The sequence below is a fragment of the Rhinatrema bivittatum genome, chromosome 6 (genome assembly GCF_901001135.1).
Source record: "Rhinatrema bivittatum chromosome 6, aRhiBiv1.1, whole genome shotgun sequence".
Classification (NCBI taxonomy): Eukaryota; Metazoa; Chordata; class Amphibia; order Gymnophiona; family Rhinatrematidae; genus Rhinatrema; species Rhinatrema bivittatum.
In genome coordinates, this window is record NC_042620.1 from 343,408,158 (window position 1) to 343,425,844 (window position 17,687).

General features: G+C 41.6%; 1 protein-coding gene across 2 annotated transcripts in view; it reads right to left on the reverse strand.

Moving 5' to 3' along the window:
- Positions 1-10,661: 10,661 nt before the first annotated feature.
- The window catches only part of LOC115094573, a 106,347-nt gene continuing 99,321 nt past the window's right edge, over positions 10,662-17,687 (reverse strand). For both annotated transcript variants that reach the window (XM_029607768.1, XM_029607767.1), the window contains exons 3-4: positions 16,692-16,865; positions 10,662-13,195 (exon numbers count right to left, since the gene is read on the reverse strand). In XM_029607768.1, the coding sequence (XP_029463628.1) occupies positions 12,619-13,195; positions 16,692-16,865 (751 nt within the window). In that variant the 3' untranslated portion in view covers positions 10,662-12,618. The remainder of the gene's footprint in view (positions 13,196-16,691; positions 16,866-17,687) is intronic.

The following is a 17,687-nucleotide window of genomic DNA, read 5'->3' on the forward strand; positions in this document are numbered from 1 at the left end:
CCATGCCCTTCTCCTCTACTGCCAATTCCAGACTCCATGTTTTCCACCTGGCTGTGCTGTGTGCTTGGAATAGTTTTCCTGAACTGGTGCGTCATGATCCCTCTCTCGCCATGTTTAAATCTCATCTAAAGACCCACCTTTCTGAAACCGCTTTTAAATCCTATGCCTGATTATCTGCTTTTAGTCTTAGCTTATTCCTTTTCCTTTCTTTACTTTGCCTTCTTTTTAACCATTGTCATGCTTTATGAAATACCCTAAATCTCTTGTCCTCTATGTTTGTCTTATTAGATTGTAAGCTCTTTTGAGCAGGGACCGTCTTTTTGTATGTTTATACAGCGCTGCATATGTTGGGTAGCGCTATAGAAATGTTAAGCAATAGAAGTAGCAGTGGCAGCAAAAAAAATCAAACTTCCGAAATAGCTGAAAACACTGTAGCTACTTTTTACCTGCCTTGTTTGCGCCAATTATCAAAGTAACACTAATGACATAGACTTGCTCTGATTACTGCCCAAGGTAGAAAGTATCTGTAGAGGTATGAGCCTGCTTTTGTTTTTGGTAAGTGCTCTTTTGCTTGGAAATAACACAGGTTGATTTGAAAATGGCATCTATGTGAGTGAGCTGTTTCCCTCCCCCATCCCTCCCTAAACACGCCCTCAGGGAATGCCTCCAGACGATACATGTAAAATTATATGCCCCAAAATAAAAAAAGCACAGAATTGTACTCATCATGAAGGTGGACACTGTTCCAGCAGCCCCGTTTCTGCAGGCCAATCTCTGTCTTACCCACAGGACCAGCTTTGATTATTGCCCTCTGGAAGGACAGTTTTGAAAAGTGTTTACCTGGATAGAATTCACTGATTGCAAATTGTGCCCTTCAGAGGGGAGAAAAGCACTCATGGACTTTCACCGCACATGCGCGCTTTAAGCTGGATTAAAAAGTATTCCTGGGGAGGAGAACATGCATAGATCAGGGAGGAATATCTATGGGGGAGGAGTTGTGTTACATTAATGGTAGCATTAATGTGCTAACATTCTGAGAGAAATGTCCCTGGCAACTGACTTGCATGGCATTTAATGTAAGGAGCGTTACACAGCCCATGTTATTGCACTTTAAGATATCCGTCTCTAGGCATGCTCACCCTGATTCAGCAAGAAAAGGAGGACGTGTATGTACTTAGTTGTTTTTCTATCAAAACAGATTTATTAATTTTGAGTTACTAAATTTGCAAAGGAGAAATAATAACAAATTCCAAATGTAACAGTGTTAGGATGCTTGATATAGACACTTAGTGACCTCCAAGGTACAACCGTAAAGAAAACACAAACAAGGAGATGTGCGAACATTTCACCACGCCTACAGCAATTTTCTTCTTTGATTGCAGGTGCCGACCAAGGGCAGCTCTCAAAATACTTCATGGCATCACAATGTACTCTGACAGCACCAAAGTTTCAACTGAACTGAGCTGAAATGGCTTGTTTCCCCATAGAAAAGAAAAAGTAAAAATGGAATTCTAAGTGTCAGGGGCATCCAGGGCACATGAAAAGTGTGAACTGAGTGTCCCTGGCTGCTCTACTGTCTGTGACACAAACTAGAAGGAGATTGAATGAACGGGTCAAACGTAGTTAGGATTAAGGACATACGGGAGGGGAAGAGAGATATATGCACAAACATAGTGTTTCCTATAGAAACCAGGCTTAAAATCAGTAGTAAAAAAAAACTAAAAAAAAAACCCCTAAGGAAAAAAACTATAACAGGCTTTTATTTTATTTTTTTTATAATGCTGCAGAAAATGATACATGCAGAAGTCTCATTGATTTCATTGAAATAATTGAATGCGGCTTCATTTTAATATGCAAAATTGTGTGACGCTGTGGGTTGTTTATTCTTTTTTCTTTTGCACAAATCTTAAATGTTGTCACAAAGCAAAAAAAAAAAAAGTGTTTCTTTCACAATTTTGCAGGGTGTTTTTTTTAATTAGCATATGCCTCAATTCTTACCCTAGGCCCTTAGTAACTTTTGAATGAAAAAAGGAAAAACTACAAGTTTAGCAGTTTGCTGATACAGTAAGATGTTGGTCTAAGTCATTCGTTTTATGCGGCTTTTCCAGAAGAGAAGGAAGCAGCTCCATCCGAATGTAAATGGCATTGGTTATCTTCCTGAAGTTCTAAATCGCTTCCAAATTAGTATCCATCCAAGGACAAAGATCTCCAACAGGGGGGGACATGAATGCATTCGCATGCAAATGTCAAAAGTACCCAACAGAAACAAGATTCTGCATGAAACTGAAAGTCAAGCAACGTGCTTTGTGCTTGTGAAGGCTACAGCAGGCTTATAACTGATCCTCCCTGACATAAGCATGCAACGAGTTCTACTTTTCAACAGGGAGAAATATTATTGATGAGCATAGCTGTGAGAGAGGCGATGGGAGCTGAGAATTTCTTGTCGCTCCATCAGGGGATGTTACATTAATACATTGTAAGCCTCATTATTAATTGGTTACCACACTAGAAAACACTGCATGAACTGGGGCAGATGAAATGGAGAGTACTTGCTGCCCTAGCCTTCCTGTTGACCTCGGTCTTATAACATAAACTCCATGCACGAATTTAACAGGTGTTCTCCTACCCTGTGCATGGAGAAACGAGTGGGAACCTTCTGAAATGGATTACTGCAGCGTGTGAAGGTGAAATTTAACAGCATCGCCCAGAGATTTTTCACAACGGGCTTTTGCGTGAGCTCTGAAGGCTCGCGCTAGTGCAAAACTATGCAGCGCTCCAAGTTCAAAACGAGCCCCCCCTTGTACCTGAGTTCAGGACTTCTACAGCTCTGCCCTTTGATACAGGATCATTTTACCTAGTGCCCTCCTTGCTACACCCTCCCCCATAGTCAGCCTGAATCAAAGCACACGTTTTTAACTTGTGAGCGGTTATCTGTGCAGGTAAGTGTGCTAGCCGACAGTCTCGCATTTGTTCTGCACATTTCTGCGTTAGTTGAAGTTGAATGCATGTCTAGTCATGTTGCACATGCATTTGAAATGTGAGCTACACAACAAGGGAGAAATACATTTTCTGTCTGGTGCAGGAGGTCACAGCAATTTTTATTTTCATTTCAAAAGGAAATATATTTCAAACTCATGCGCACTGTAAAGACCGGACAGCTTACATCTCCATTCTAAAAAATGTTATCCTAGAATCTGTTTTAGCACAAAAATGTAAAAAGTCGATTTAGCACATTTGTAGTAGAAGAGTGCCATCTACTGCAATGTCAGGAAATATTTCTTCACAGAAAAGGTGATGGATGTCTATTGAATGCCCTCCCAGAAGAGTTGGTGAAGACAAGAATAATAGTGGAGTTGAAAAGGGCATGGGACAGAAACACAGAGAATCCCTAGTAGTGACTAAAAGATGGACATGAAGAAAAGGTGTAACTTGTGTTAACTTCAAGGGTAACACTTCTGGATGGAGGTAACCTATGCAGAGCGGCTGTTATACTACCCTTCATAGAAGGCACGGCGGTAACCTGCACAGAGCGGCATGCATGCATGACCCTAAAAACCTTGCTGGGCAGACAGGATGGACTATTAGTGTCTTTTGCTGCCATCGTTTACTATGTTTCTGTGTCTGCTCTAATATAGCAGGTATACAAGTCAAGGAAACACTGGTAAAATTGTTTCACCTGTAAACACCCTTGGGCACAAAACAGTTTCAGAAACTATCACGTGGACAGCCAGATGGTAAGGCTGGTGGGGTTTTCCGCTTTAAAAGATGTTATGGAAATAGTTTGCCTGCCCAGAGTATTTTCACCGGGAAATAAATCAAAAATAGAAAAAATGATCTGAAGCACTGCTATAATCAAATTAAAGAGTTTTATTTTGATGGCAAATGGATAATTCTTCAGGTTCTTCACTTCTAGAAGCGTATGTAATTATTGAACGGAATAAACATTCCAATAATGTCAATATTTTCAATGAGAAATGATTTACCTCTGATGCATAAAACAATTATTTTTATATTTGACTCTCACCCTAATTCTTTAACACAGTATTTGAATGGAAACTGGATTATTCTCACCAAGATACTATCAGAAAAGTATTTTTCTCAATTACTTTGTGTTAACTATTTATCATTTTAGCCTCTTCAGGATATTCTGGAATCCACCAGGTTTCCCTTCAGATAAGTATGAACAGTTTTTCTCTATAACCTGGTTTAACTCAATGATTAACTACGATTTCTTGTCTGTCCATGTGTGCTTGCACCAATGCAATTTACCAAAATTGGGTCACAGTTTGTTGGTGTGCACTTGTCTTTATTTCTGGGTAATGAATTTTGAGAGCACAGCTTATGAATGCTGAATAGAGAATGCTGACCCAGGAATGATATGAAGCTTTGGTGACTTGTGATCGAGGAATAGTTTATGCTGCTTGATGGTGCAAAAAGGACCTGGACTACCACTCCTGATCACAATGTCTCAGGATACAGTGGTCCACCTTCTATGCTAACTCAAACCAAATCAATAATAATGACTGACTTCCTTACATTGCCAGTCTTCTGCAGTCTATAATGTTGCTAGTAAATGTCATCTGAGACTGGAGTTCTTACTAACAGAAATCAAAAGATAGTCATATCAGCCCTATGTAAATATTCTGGCTTTGTGAGAACTTATAGAGTAAGAAAAATATTTAATGATGACTCTTTCCCTCAAATTCCACTTCAATTTGCAGTAAAGACAGGAACAACTGATAGAATTTCTATATTCAAAATTATTCCAAAACTTTTTCCTCTAGGGAAACAACACAGAAGTACCTTTATCTACAGGTCCTGTGATCAACACAGCAAAAACTTTATCTACAGGTGGAGTGTTTACAATTTGAATTCTATGGGACATTCTGAAATATTTTTCTTCTGAGGTAGTATGTATTTCAGTTAAATCAACTCAGAATCAGACCATCAATCATCTACTTTTCTCTCATTCAACTATCAGTGCTGACAAAAGCCCATGGATCAGCTATAGAGAATTAACCTTAATTTTAACTAATTCTTATCTCAAATAGGATTAGAATTACAATAAACACCATTTTCACACACTGTCACACTTAAAACAAGTGTTTCCTAAGGTGTATGGGTGCTCTTTCACTCAGGTTATGCCTCTGTGACAGGAGCCCGTGACCTGGTCTCTCCCCTTCAGTCTTCAGCTCAGTTCTGCTTGCAATTTCACAACCAGGGCTCTCTGAAAATCCTTGATAGAGATCTTTACACCTCTGATGTCATTTTTAGGAAATAGTACTTATCTGCTTCAGGAAACCTACTTATTCTCCTAGAAACCACTTAAAAACTCATTGGGTAAGGAAAACAGCTTTCAAAAGAATTTTTTGTAAGCTGAAATAATTCTTTTTATGTAATTTACGTATTAAATCTTTCTGTGCTTTGGTTTAATTTAGTATTGTTAGGCAGACCTGATCACTTAACTGCTTTGCATAGATGCTGAGCTGGTGTGGTGTTGCTATAGTGTTGCCACAGCATTGCCTATGGGTGGCTTAAGAAGTTTATTTTTTTCCTCTATTAGTGCTGGATAGATCTCATTTTTCACCAGTTTTAACATTGCCCATTAAAATAAATAGCAACAATTAGTTAAAATGAAACCATTTAATGTGTCCAATTTAATGTGGACAAGTGCAAGGTGTTGCATATAGGGAAAAATGACTGTTGCTGTAGTTACACAATGTTAGGTTCCATATTAGGAGCTACCACCCAGGAAAAAGATCTAGGCATCATAGTGGATAATACTTTAAAATCGTCAGCTCAGTGTGCTGCAGCAGTCAAAAAAGCAAACAGAATGTTAGGAATTATTAGGAAGGGAATGGTTAAGAGAACGGAAAATGTCATAATGTCATAATGCCTCTATATCGGTGAGACCACACCTTGAATACTGTGTACAATTCTGGTCGCCGCATCTCAAAAAAGATATAGTTGTGATGGAGAAGGTACAGAGAAGGGCAACCAAAATGATAAAGGGGATGGAAAAGCTTCCCTATGAGGATAGGCTGAAGAGATTAGGGCTGTTCAGCTTGGAGAAGAAATGGCTGAGGGGGGATATGATAGAGGTCTTTAAGATCATGAGAGGTCTTGAACGAGTAGGTGTGACTCGGTTATTTTCACTTTCGAATAATAGAAGGACTAGGGGGCATTCCATGAAGTTAGCAAGTAGCACATTTAAGACTAATCGGAGAAAATTCTTTTTCACTCAACGCACAATAAAGCTCTTGAATTTGTTGCCAGAGGATGTGGTTAGTGCAGTTAGTGTAGCTGGGTTCAAAAAAGGTTTGGATAAGTTATTGGAGGAGAAGTCCATTAATGACTATTAATCAAGTTTACTTAGTGAATAGCCACTGCTATTAATTGCATCAGTAGCATGGGATCTTCTTAGTGTTTGGGTAATTGCCAGGTTCTTGTGGCCTGGTTTTGGCCTCTGTTGGAAACAGGATGCTGGGCTTGATGGACCCTTGGTCTGACCCAGCATGGCAATTTCTTATGTTCTTATGTTCATTCAAAAACTCCACACACAGTTTCAAACCACACCACATTTTCAGGTTAGCTTCCAAATAAATGTAACAATTGTCTGATGTCGTTTCATAACCATAATAAACACTTTTAAAGCTAAGTATATTTTTAACTTGAGTCTTAAACATTTTTCCCCAAAGGATATAATAGTGTTTGTATAATACCATCTGGCAATCACCACCAGGTAACCCCCAGTTTCTGACATTTTTTTTATCACTTTTTAATCACAGGAACCCCTTGGGGAAAATAGGTGGTATAACTGGATTAATATTCAATTCTGACCCCAAATTCTTATTGTGGTCAGGTCACAAGAACCCCTACACAAGAGGAACATTGTCAAATAAATGAACTTTTTAAATTGAAGTATTAAGTTTATTGGCACCGAGTTTGTCAGAAAATTTTCCGGTGGTTGGAACTTACGTGAGGAGTCTCTCTTAATGTTCCCCACCAAAATCACCATGTTTATAAACCTTTTAAATGACTGGTTTAGGTTTTATTTAATTTTGAAAATTTCAAATTTACCTTCAGGCACTTTTGGGGACAACCTCTCACTGACGTCATTTGCTAACATCGCAGCATTGATTTATAAAAAAATAATGCTTGCCGCACTTCTGGCCTTTCTTCAGGCCTCTGGAAGCTCCTCGGTCTCCTGTGGTCCCCTTCTGCCTCTTTTCACAGCTGACCACCACTTTTATTTTAATCTCGGCTCTCTGCCATGTGGGGGAATCCTCAGAGCAGAGGTCTCCTTGCCTCGTGGCTCTCTGCCGCCTTCACTTCACTCACAGCTGGGCACCGCTGGAAGAAGGGGCCTGCCTCTTCCTCTGAGCCCCACCAAACTGACTCGGGGACTTCCCAAACCCCGGGTCACCTTCTCCACTATTGAGGCTGACAGCCGCTTTTAGTTTTATCATGGCCAGGCAGTGCTGGCAGCCAGACGCATGCTGTTGCCTCTGAGTGTCCCACACCCTATCAAAACAAATCGGGGCGCTCTTCCATGGGCTTCCCCAGCCCCACCAGGCAATGGGCTGTAACCTCAGGGGCTTCCCCATTTACACACCTAATTCTACTTTCTGAGAAATGGTTAGAGGGCTTAATTGCATCAGTTTTTAAACATGGGTGTCACATGCGGGCCGATACAGTAGAAGTCGCGGGAGAGCCGGCGAACGCAGAGGCCAGTGTCCTGGGCGCACGATTCAGTATCGTGCGCCCATATGCAAATGAGGGCCCGCGGTAAAAGGAGGCAGCGGCCGTCAGCGGGTTTGACAGCCGACGCTCAATTTTACTGGCGTCAGTTCTCAAACCCGCTGACAGCCACGGGTTCGGAAATCGGATGCAGGCAAAATTGAGCATCCGTCTTCCAACGGGCAGATTTTTAATTTTAATTTTTTTTAATTTTTGGCGTTTTTTTAATTTTGGGGGCCTCCGACTTAATATCGCTATGATATTAAGTTGGAGGGTGTACAGAAAAGCAGTTTTTTCTGCTTTTCTGTACACTTTCCCGGTGTTGGCTGAAGGCGCTAATTTCTGAAAGTAAAATGTGCGGCTTCGCTGCACATTTTACTTTCTGAATCGCACGGGAATGACTAATAGGCCCATCAACATGCATTTGCATGTTGCGGGTGCTATTAGCTTCGGGGGAGTTGGCTGCACATTTTCCATGCGCTATTACCCCTTACTGTATAAGGGGTAAAAAATAGCATATTGAAATGCGCGGCCAAAAGGGGGCTAACAGTGCGCTCAGCCTGAGAGCATTTTACTGCATCGGCCTGATGGTGTGGTTGACGCAGCCCTATTTTCTGTAGGTTGAACCCTTGGGTTCCAGGGACTGGCAGGGCTTAGGTGAGAGTCCCATAAGGAGTCATCAGACGAAGTCAAATCTTGGGCAGAGGTCAGGCCTGGCAGCGACAAACAGTATTTGATCCAGGCCAAGGTTGGGGCAGGCAGTGAGAAAGCAAGTCAAAGTCCAAGGTGGAGTCATGGCAGGCGGCAGTCCAGAAAAGTAGTCAGTATCCATAGCTGAGGTCAGAACCAGGAATCAGGCAGACGCAGATGGACAGGAAAAGACAGTGGACCAAGACACAGACAGAACAGACAGGGCAAGGTAACAGAGAGGCAGGGCAAGGCCAGAAAACAATGAGGCAAGGCAGGCAAGACAACAAGGATGCAAGACATGGCAAAAGGCACAGTGACAAATAGCAACATGCATTGCAATACAGGAGGACCTATTCCTGAGGAACTGGCTTGCTGTGCAGTGGAGTTTCAAATAGCCCAAACAGATGATGTCATCCATCAGTGCCGCAGAGAGGTTTCCCGATGTGTGACCTATAGCAGTGCGCCAAGGGTGCATGTGCGCATCTGTGGGAGGCTGGGAAGACAGCGGTGAGGGCAGCATGGCGGCAGAGAGGTAAGGGGACGCTGAATGTGGCATGGTGGCCGCAACAGCGGCATGCTACAATGGATGTACCACTAGTAATAATTATTAATACTACCACTTATTTTAGTGAGCAATTCTCAAAGAGTTACCTGGGGGTCTGTGTGCATAAAATTAGCAGATACGTGAACAAGTAGCACGTAGTTGAGCATGTCCTGTTTCCTAAACCTCGAGAGAATGTGCATTCCTGCGTAAATGTTAACAAAGGAAAAAAGGGGCAATTTAGAGGCATGCCAGAGTGGGAGTACACAAACAAGTTGCTAGTTTCTTGTCTGTACACTTTTACTCCTGCCCATTGACTCACACGATTGAAATCGCACTTGTCTTGGCTGTAGTTTGAGAGGTTGTGGTGAACTGATGGGGGCTCAGGGTTATGTGCTGGATGGTCTGGGTGAACTGGTGGAGACACGGGCGAACTGGTGATTTTAAGCACGCACGCACGCACACAGGTAAGTATGTTCAGAAACGGAGCATGCGCATACTTTATAAATCATTTGCTTCTGTGTTTAATCCTGAGTTATTATGCATGCAACATTATATGTGTGCAATTTTATAAACTAGGTAGAGAAAATGTGTGTTCCTGCATTACAAATATACATGTGTACTAAAACATTCGCGCATACTTTTGGGAAGCATATATGCAGCATTTTTATAAAATATGCAGCTCCCACCAAACAGTGTATAAAATACCAGCATAAATCTGACTGGTCCTAGTTTTGCGTATAAATGGTGTACAAAACCCTATATAGATTTCGCTTGATAGGATGCAGATGTGTATACATGAAATTGCATTATTTTTTATGCACTTATCTAAGAATGACTGATGGTTAAAAATATAAGTACTTGATATGGGCAAAATTGCAGCATAGCACAATAAGCCTAAGCCTTGGTATGATGGTCATTCTTTTATGAATCTACATTGATATGCAAGTTCATGTACACACATCTCCATCCTATCAAGTGAGATCTATATAGGGTTTTGGATAGGGGTATTCTTTCACTTTTGAGTTTTATTGTTTGGAGTATTATAAGTGGTGTACTGCATACAATTTTGAAAGTTGGACTCTTAAAGCGCTAGTAGACAGATGCAGTGCTTCACAGATACACATAAGACATAGTCCTTACTCCAAGGAGCTTACAATTCAGTCAAGACAAACATACATGGCAAACAAGTCTACGGCAAAGGTTCGCAAACCTGTCCTGAGGGGACCCCCAGTCTGTCGGGTTTTCAGGATATCCACAATGAATATGCATGAGATAAAATTTGCATGCTCTGGAGAGAGTATATTCATTGTGGATATCCTGAAAACCCGACCGGCTGGGGGTCCCCTCAGGACAGGTTTGGGAACCACTGGTCTCCGGGCAATGTATTCATTTATGGAAAAATGGTTAAAATGTAACAGCCTCAAAAAGATGAATTTTTATACTGGATTTGAATGTAGCTAGAGAGGGAATATGATGCACTGTCGCAGAAAGTGTATTCCAGGTGGAAAGGGAGGGAGTGCAGGTCAAGAGCAAGAGAACTACAATTCTTAATGAACTGCCAAAGCCTGCACAGAACTTAGACTGGGATCCTCTCCAAGCACCCAACCACAGACCCCATCTTTATCTTACACATCAATAAGCATGTCAAAAAATATCCCCTCAGGGAAAATATGTACATCTTTTATTGACTTTACAAGAACCTTTGATTTTATTTGGCACCCTGCCCTCAATCTGAAACTGGATCAATGAGAAAAGAATTGTGAAGTAATTATTGTATTCCTGTATTCATCCATTAGCTCCAAAGCAAAAAATAAAGAATAAGCTTACAGACATCATCACACAGAAGCAAACAGGAATGCAGCCTCAGTTCAACTCTCTTTAATATTTAAATCAGTGATCTCCCCACATGACTGAAAAGATCCTGAATTCCAAGACAGAAATGAAATAGCACAGAGCTCAAACGCCCGCGGCAGGCAGATGTTCTGCTGATTTTGGGGCCCAAGCACTACAACGCATGCACAAAAATATGTGGCTTGAGCTGAAAATTTGGCATTCACGCCCAAATGCCACTTAATGGCCCATGCGTTAAATTTCAGCTCGCAAGCCGTTATCGTGCATCTAACCAAAAAAAGTGCAGCATGCCCGCAATGGAGTGCAAACCCCGCCCCCATGCCAACTCGCTCAGAGTGAAAAGGCCGGTTAACACTGGAGATATCATTTGTCTCCTCTTCACAATAAGGGGTTCGGAGGCCCTCAAAACATACCTCCCAGCCAATCATCCCACCCACCCACCACACACACACACACACACATACATACACACACACACACACACACACACACAAACACACACACACACACAGCCCACCTACACTACCTGAACTGTAACTTGCTTCGAGCATAGGTTTGGAAAGATGAGTAATTGAATCCCAAACCAAATCTAATCCACCTCTGCGGTTCTTCTCACGTCCCCCCCACTAGAGAAGATCAGGTGTGGGAGTTCTCTGGAATGGTAAAGTATCATTCCAAGGGGTGGGAGGGAGATCAGGAGGTCACGTGGGCCTGCTACGATCGCGTGGGAAGCGAGTTACCTTCACTGGAGGGCCTTAGTGAGGAGAAGCTTACCTTTATTGGGGAGGGGGCTATGGAGTGACTGCCTTGAAGAGGGCATTGAGATGGTGTTAAGCCTTCATGGGGGGATGTTTTGGGTGGGGGCATGGATCATCAGGGGTATTGTACTGGGGCCAGTGAGTGCCCATGGTGATTGTGTGTGCATGTGTGTGAACAAAAAGGGAATAAGCGTGTTATGTTGGGGGTTATGGAAAATTACATCCTCTCTGCAAACTGGCCCTATAACTTTGGATCAGTTGGTATGAAGTATCAGAGAGTAAATAAATAAATGGAGGATTTAAACTTGCAGGATGCATGCAAATATTAGTTACTTGGTCTGAAGCAGCTGCTAACTTTTAGGTTTCAGCACGCATGAAATAGTGCATGGAGGCTAGCATACCACACCCACCTGCACCCACTAAAGCCTCATTGGCATATGAGGTTCCCTAATTTCAGAGTAGACGCATGGTCATTTTAGAGCATGCCAGCTAATGTTGTTCAGAACCGGTTTGCATGCATATTTAGCTGTTAGTGCAGGGGTCCTCAATCTATACCAGTGGGCCAAATCCACACAGCATGCTTTTTTCCCCATTCCTGGATGCAACAAATAGGGATGCACATTCATTTGTTACAAATGTGGGTTTCCTAATGAAAAAGTCTGTTTATAGTTTGTTCTGAATGAAATAATCTGAAAATAGACTTGCCCAAAAACATCCAAAGATTTTTGGCAATTTTCGGTTTGTTAAATACAAATATTTAAAAGGATCCTCCCCAGGCTCTCTGCCCTGCTACTGCCCCAGGTCCAATGGGATCTACAGTCTATATTCCCACCTCAGAGTTGTCACTGTGACTATAAAAAAAATTCACAGGAAGGAAAATAGAATACTGTGACTCTAAAATCTGTTTCATATTTTGAGTGCTTCTTAAATATAATCCAGGAAATTTTGATGTTGGTACATTTTTTTTATATCTTTTAAATTGTTGTTATTTCCAAGTTTTGTAAAGGATCCTTTGCACTTGAAAAAGGATACACATTAGGGAAAATCCTTGTATAACAGAGGGCACAGTCCCCAAGGCCCCCCATTGTCTGGGGAATACATAGGACAAAATCTACCATCATCAACCTCAGTAGGAGTAGAAGGAAGAGAGCTTGAGTATTTGGACCTCTCTATGTCTGGCATAAAATGATCAATGTTCATAGGATGGCAGAATGATGGTCTTAACATCTCTGAAAACTCATTTTTTCTTCCATGTTCAGACTGCCCAGATTTTTCATCACCACCTATGTCTGTGTCACTGCTACTAGCAAGGTCCCACTGAGCCGAATGGTCCTCATCTGTCAGCTGTGCTCTTTCTTTGACAGCATAGTCAACTGCCCAAGGAGCGCCACTAAGGGGCTCCAGACCAGGCAAGCAAGAGGCCTCCGAAGACAGCTGGGAGCCCAATGATTTTGCTGCTGGTGATTTCTGCTCTGGGATTTCTGCCAGTACAGGTGGGGAGTTAGAGCGACATCCCACTGATGGACTACGGACCTCAGAATATACATATTCTGAATAGTTCACTTCCTCAGTTTCACTGTAGTCACAATCCTCTGGAGGATGTTTCTGAAACCTGAAAATCAGAGTCATGTATGATTATTATTATTTGGAATTATTATGTATCCAGGAAGACAAGCCAGAGATAAACAAGAAAATAAGTCAAGGTTGTATCACGCAAATCACAATCCAAAGGAGGAATGTATGATGTGGATTCTTTCCTTCACACTTCCCCTCTATCCAGCCATTATCCATGATCCTGTTATCTGAATCCAAATAATTGTGCTAGTATTAAACAAATTATTTAACATCCATCATGATATATTATTTTAGGAAATACATTCATGTAAGAGATATCAACCTTGCCATAACAGAATTCTCAACTTTTAAGAGCGCTGTTCTAGAAGATACATGGAAAGTTCACGTATTTAATCAAATAAAAGCCGTGAGGTCCATTTTCAAAAGCATTTAGCCAGCTAAATGAAGATTTGGGCACATTCTAGGCGGCTAATGAGTTAGGAGGCTAGAATTTAGCCAGATAATTTGGGAACATTCTGGGGGCACAAACGGCAGGAATTGAGGTAGCCGGCTAAGTCTGGTTGGCCCAAAGAGCTGTCCTATAGTTAGCTGGCTAAACAGAGCCAGATAACTTTAACTTTGTCGACTATATTCAATACTGAGGCTGCACTATTGAATATTCCTCCAAAGTTAGCTGGATACCTTTATCCACTAATATTAATAACCGGACTGTGTCTAAATATGGACCTTTGTACGTTTATGAAAGAAGACCAAACCATACAGCACTAGTAATTTGGACAAAAATACTGATAAATGGTAAAAATGTTGTGGATACTATGCTGCTATAATAACAACAGTCCTCATGCAGCAACAATGTGTATTATTCTGAAAAAAGCTATTGCTCCCTCACCTTTTCAATAATTGAATATGATGAGGTCAATATTCAAAAGCCATTTAGACAGATAACTTAAGGTTTTCTGTCTAAATGGCAAGATTTGGCTCATTCAGCCTTTTATCTGGCTATATTTTAGCTGGATTAAAATGAGGTGCTCCAGGGGCATTTCGGGGAGGAGTCAAGTTATCCGGCTAACTTTGTCAATTTTAAACTATTATCAGCTAAGTTAGCAGATAACGTTAGACCTGCTTCAGAGCAGGCCTACAGTTGTCCATCCTTGTTAGGCCGGATAACTTGCTAGTTTTCCGGATGTTTTCAAAAGATATCCAGGTATGCAACACAGGGGCTAGTGGCCTAATTTCCTCCTCCCCCCACCCCCCCACCCCTCCATATTTTGCATCTCCTTCTTCATTTCATAAACGTCCCCTTTTTTCCACTACTGACCTTCCCTCCAAACCACTTCCCTGGATTGACACGAACGGTTGCTCCCAGGCCCCTCCCCACCCATGCAAACATATTCCACAATGTACCCCAACACCTCCAGACCCTCCCCCCCCCCCCATCCCCCATGAACCCTAATAATCCCTGTTGGGAGCACGGGCCAAACTTACCCACTCCCAGAAAATTCTCGGGGTGCAAGGGCCATTAGAGTATCTGTGAAATTTGGTGGTGGGAGGGGTAGAGGAAATTGGGTCACAAGCCCTTGCACGTCTTTTGCCTTTAACTTTCCCAGTGCTACTTTCCTGGATTATCCTTTGAAGATATCTGGATCAGTAAAACGTTATCCAGCTGCATAAGGCTGGATAACTGGCTATGGTCAAACATAGCTGGTCAGCTTTTTAAGTTGTACGGCCACATGTAGCCAGATAACTTTAGTCAAGAATATTCAGGGTATCTGTGAAATTTGGTGGTGGGAGGGGGAGAGGAAATTGGGTCACAAGCCTTTGCACTTTTTTTTTCCTTTAACTTTCCCAGTGCTACTTACCTGGATATCTTTTGAATATTACCCCCCAGATTTGCAAGCTTCCCATCTAGATAAATTACTGCTAAACAGCAGATGACACTAGCAAGGCAGCATAGGGAGCACTTTCTATGACATTTTAGAATTTATCAATGTACAGATTGGGCCACATCTAAAGTGAGTGCTCTGGTTATCAGTTCTAGTGTTTGTTCTGCAGGACGTCTTCCAAAGGGGAGAGGAGAAATTGAAAAATTGTATGATTCTTGTTATTATTATTTACTAATAGTGTAATCAAGAACCACTCATCCTGGATTTCACTGAAGCACCACAGTGATAGCATGATTTAAATCCATAAACCATGATTACCTTATGGTTTTACACTGTAGTAACTATACGTGGACCTATACCTGCCATTAGTCCAAACCCTAGAGATGGAATTAGTATAATCCAGTCTACCTCTCAGATTTGCTGGGGAGTATGATTGCCCAATAGAGAGAGTTTGGAGGGAACATGGAAGATTCTTCCTGGGAACAACACTGAGTGGAGTATTCCTGAATTCCCGTTGCGGAAAGAAGTAGATCTTCCATGTAGTTAGCTGGAAAGCGACAGAGAGGATTCTGTTGGGAATCTCTGACTAGGTTCTGCTGGAGATCCTGTGGCTGGCACTACTGAAAGATCCCATCAAGAGATCCAGTTAATATTTTTGTTAAAAGGAAGTGGAGAGCATGATCCCAAAAACGTGAAAGAGTGGGGAGCAGATATCAGGATGGCAGCTTCAGAAACAACACCGGATGATGCCTTGTGGATTGAAATAATCAATCACTTGGAACCCCCAGATTACCCCCAAACCCTTTTACCCCATAGCTGGGTTGTGAATGAGGCAGAAGCATTCTTCAGTTGCTCAAATGCTATTCTTCAAAATGGTGTGGGCCTCAGGTCAACCAGCGCCATTTTAAAGCATGGGCATACTCCAAAGTGATACCAGCCTTTGGTTGTCCCTCATCCTTTTAAAATATAGCACCGATGGGGCAGGAGAAACTGGGCATTGCTCCTACCCCATTTAGACCCCAGCATTGGGGTAAGATGGTCTGGGGGCGCAGTTCTGTGGCAAGTAGGCGGGAGCAATTAGGAAATACAGATTTGGAGGGCAGGGAGGAGGGCAGACCAGATACCATTGTTTTGTTTTCTTTATTTCATTTCAAATAAACAAAATAAATCACAAAATAAAAAATAGGAATAAAACACCCAAAACTAACAAAAGAAAACAAAAACATTTTCACCGTACATCCTTATTGATCACAGCTGAAGAAGTGTGAAGAGAAAACAACTTTGTAACTAATTGTCTGCTGTTTCATATTAACAGTGTAGCAATGTGTACAGTCTGTCTTCCCAAGTGGGAAACAGGTAAGGAGTTCAATTGATTTGGTTGCAATTCGCTGGATATGTAAACACTGTTGATGTAAACGCTACCTTTGTTTTTGGAATTCCTTGCAAACAACATTCGCAGGTGTGAAAGTGTAGTTATTCAATACTTTGAAGAGTAAAGTGTTTTCTCCACCAATGAGCTCAAAGTGTTGGAAGCTAGAAATTTGCATAAACTTTAAAATGTATGTAAACCTGGAGGCATTCAAACCCTGCCACCTAAACCAGGGCTATGTATAACAATTTCCTAATTTAATATTTATTCCAAAAACTTACATCCTGTAATCCCGCAGGCGTATGCAACCGTACCCAAAGGAAAGAAGTAGTGTAAGAAGAAGGACAGTGGAGATAAAGGCAATTACTAAAACTTCCTGAAGATCTTCTCCATTTGATGAACTCATGCCAGTGATTTCACTCTTGTTCCTCTGTTGGAGGAAAAGTCCTGATATGCTGGGGAACAAACAAAAAGATTCCTGTCAAGAGATATGACATTGATGAAATTGGTTTTGTGAAACATTAGGAATGTGCAGTGGATTTGAAACGAATGGACAAAGCAAATCAAAGGAGCCCAAATTAATTTCATTTGTGCCCCCCCCCCAAAAAAAAGCAACGTGTGCCCACAAATGAAATGAATATTCTTTGTCCCATTCATTTATGACTCACAGACTCATTGAAGTCTAATGGTGAATTTTAAAAGCCCGGCGCATGCCAAAACTGGGAGATACGCATGTATGTCCAGGTGGTGCATGCTAAGTGGATTTTAAGAGCTTCCAGGTACATGTACAAATGAGAGAGTCCAAAAAGGGGTGGGGCAAGGGCAGGACATGGGCATTACAGGACTTTAACAACATGGATTTCGCAGGCATTACAGCACTGAGACACTTCTCTCATTAACAGACAACATTCTAAGAGGTTTTGATAGCGGTAAACATTACATTCTAACAATGCTAGACTTATCAGCCTTCGACACAGTAAACCATTAAATACTACTACAAAGACTAGAAGAAATTGGACTACACAACAAAACAATAAACTGGTTCAGTTCATATCTAAATAATAGATTCTTGCAAGTTCAGATCAATAACGTATTATCAGAGAAAGTAAACCTCGAAACAGGAGTACCACAGGGATCAGCCCTATCCGCAACCCTCTTTAACATATACATGCTCCCCCTTTGCCATCTACTAGCAGGACTTGGAATCACACATTACATCTACGCAGACGATATTCAACTAATTCTACCAATCGAGGACACAATAGAGAAAACGTTAA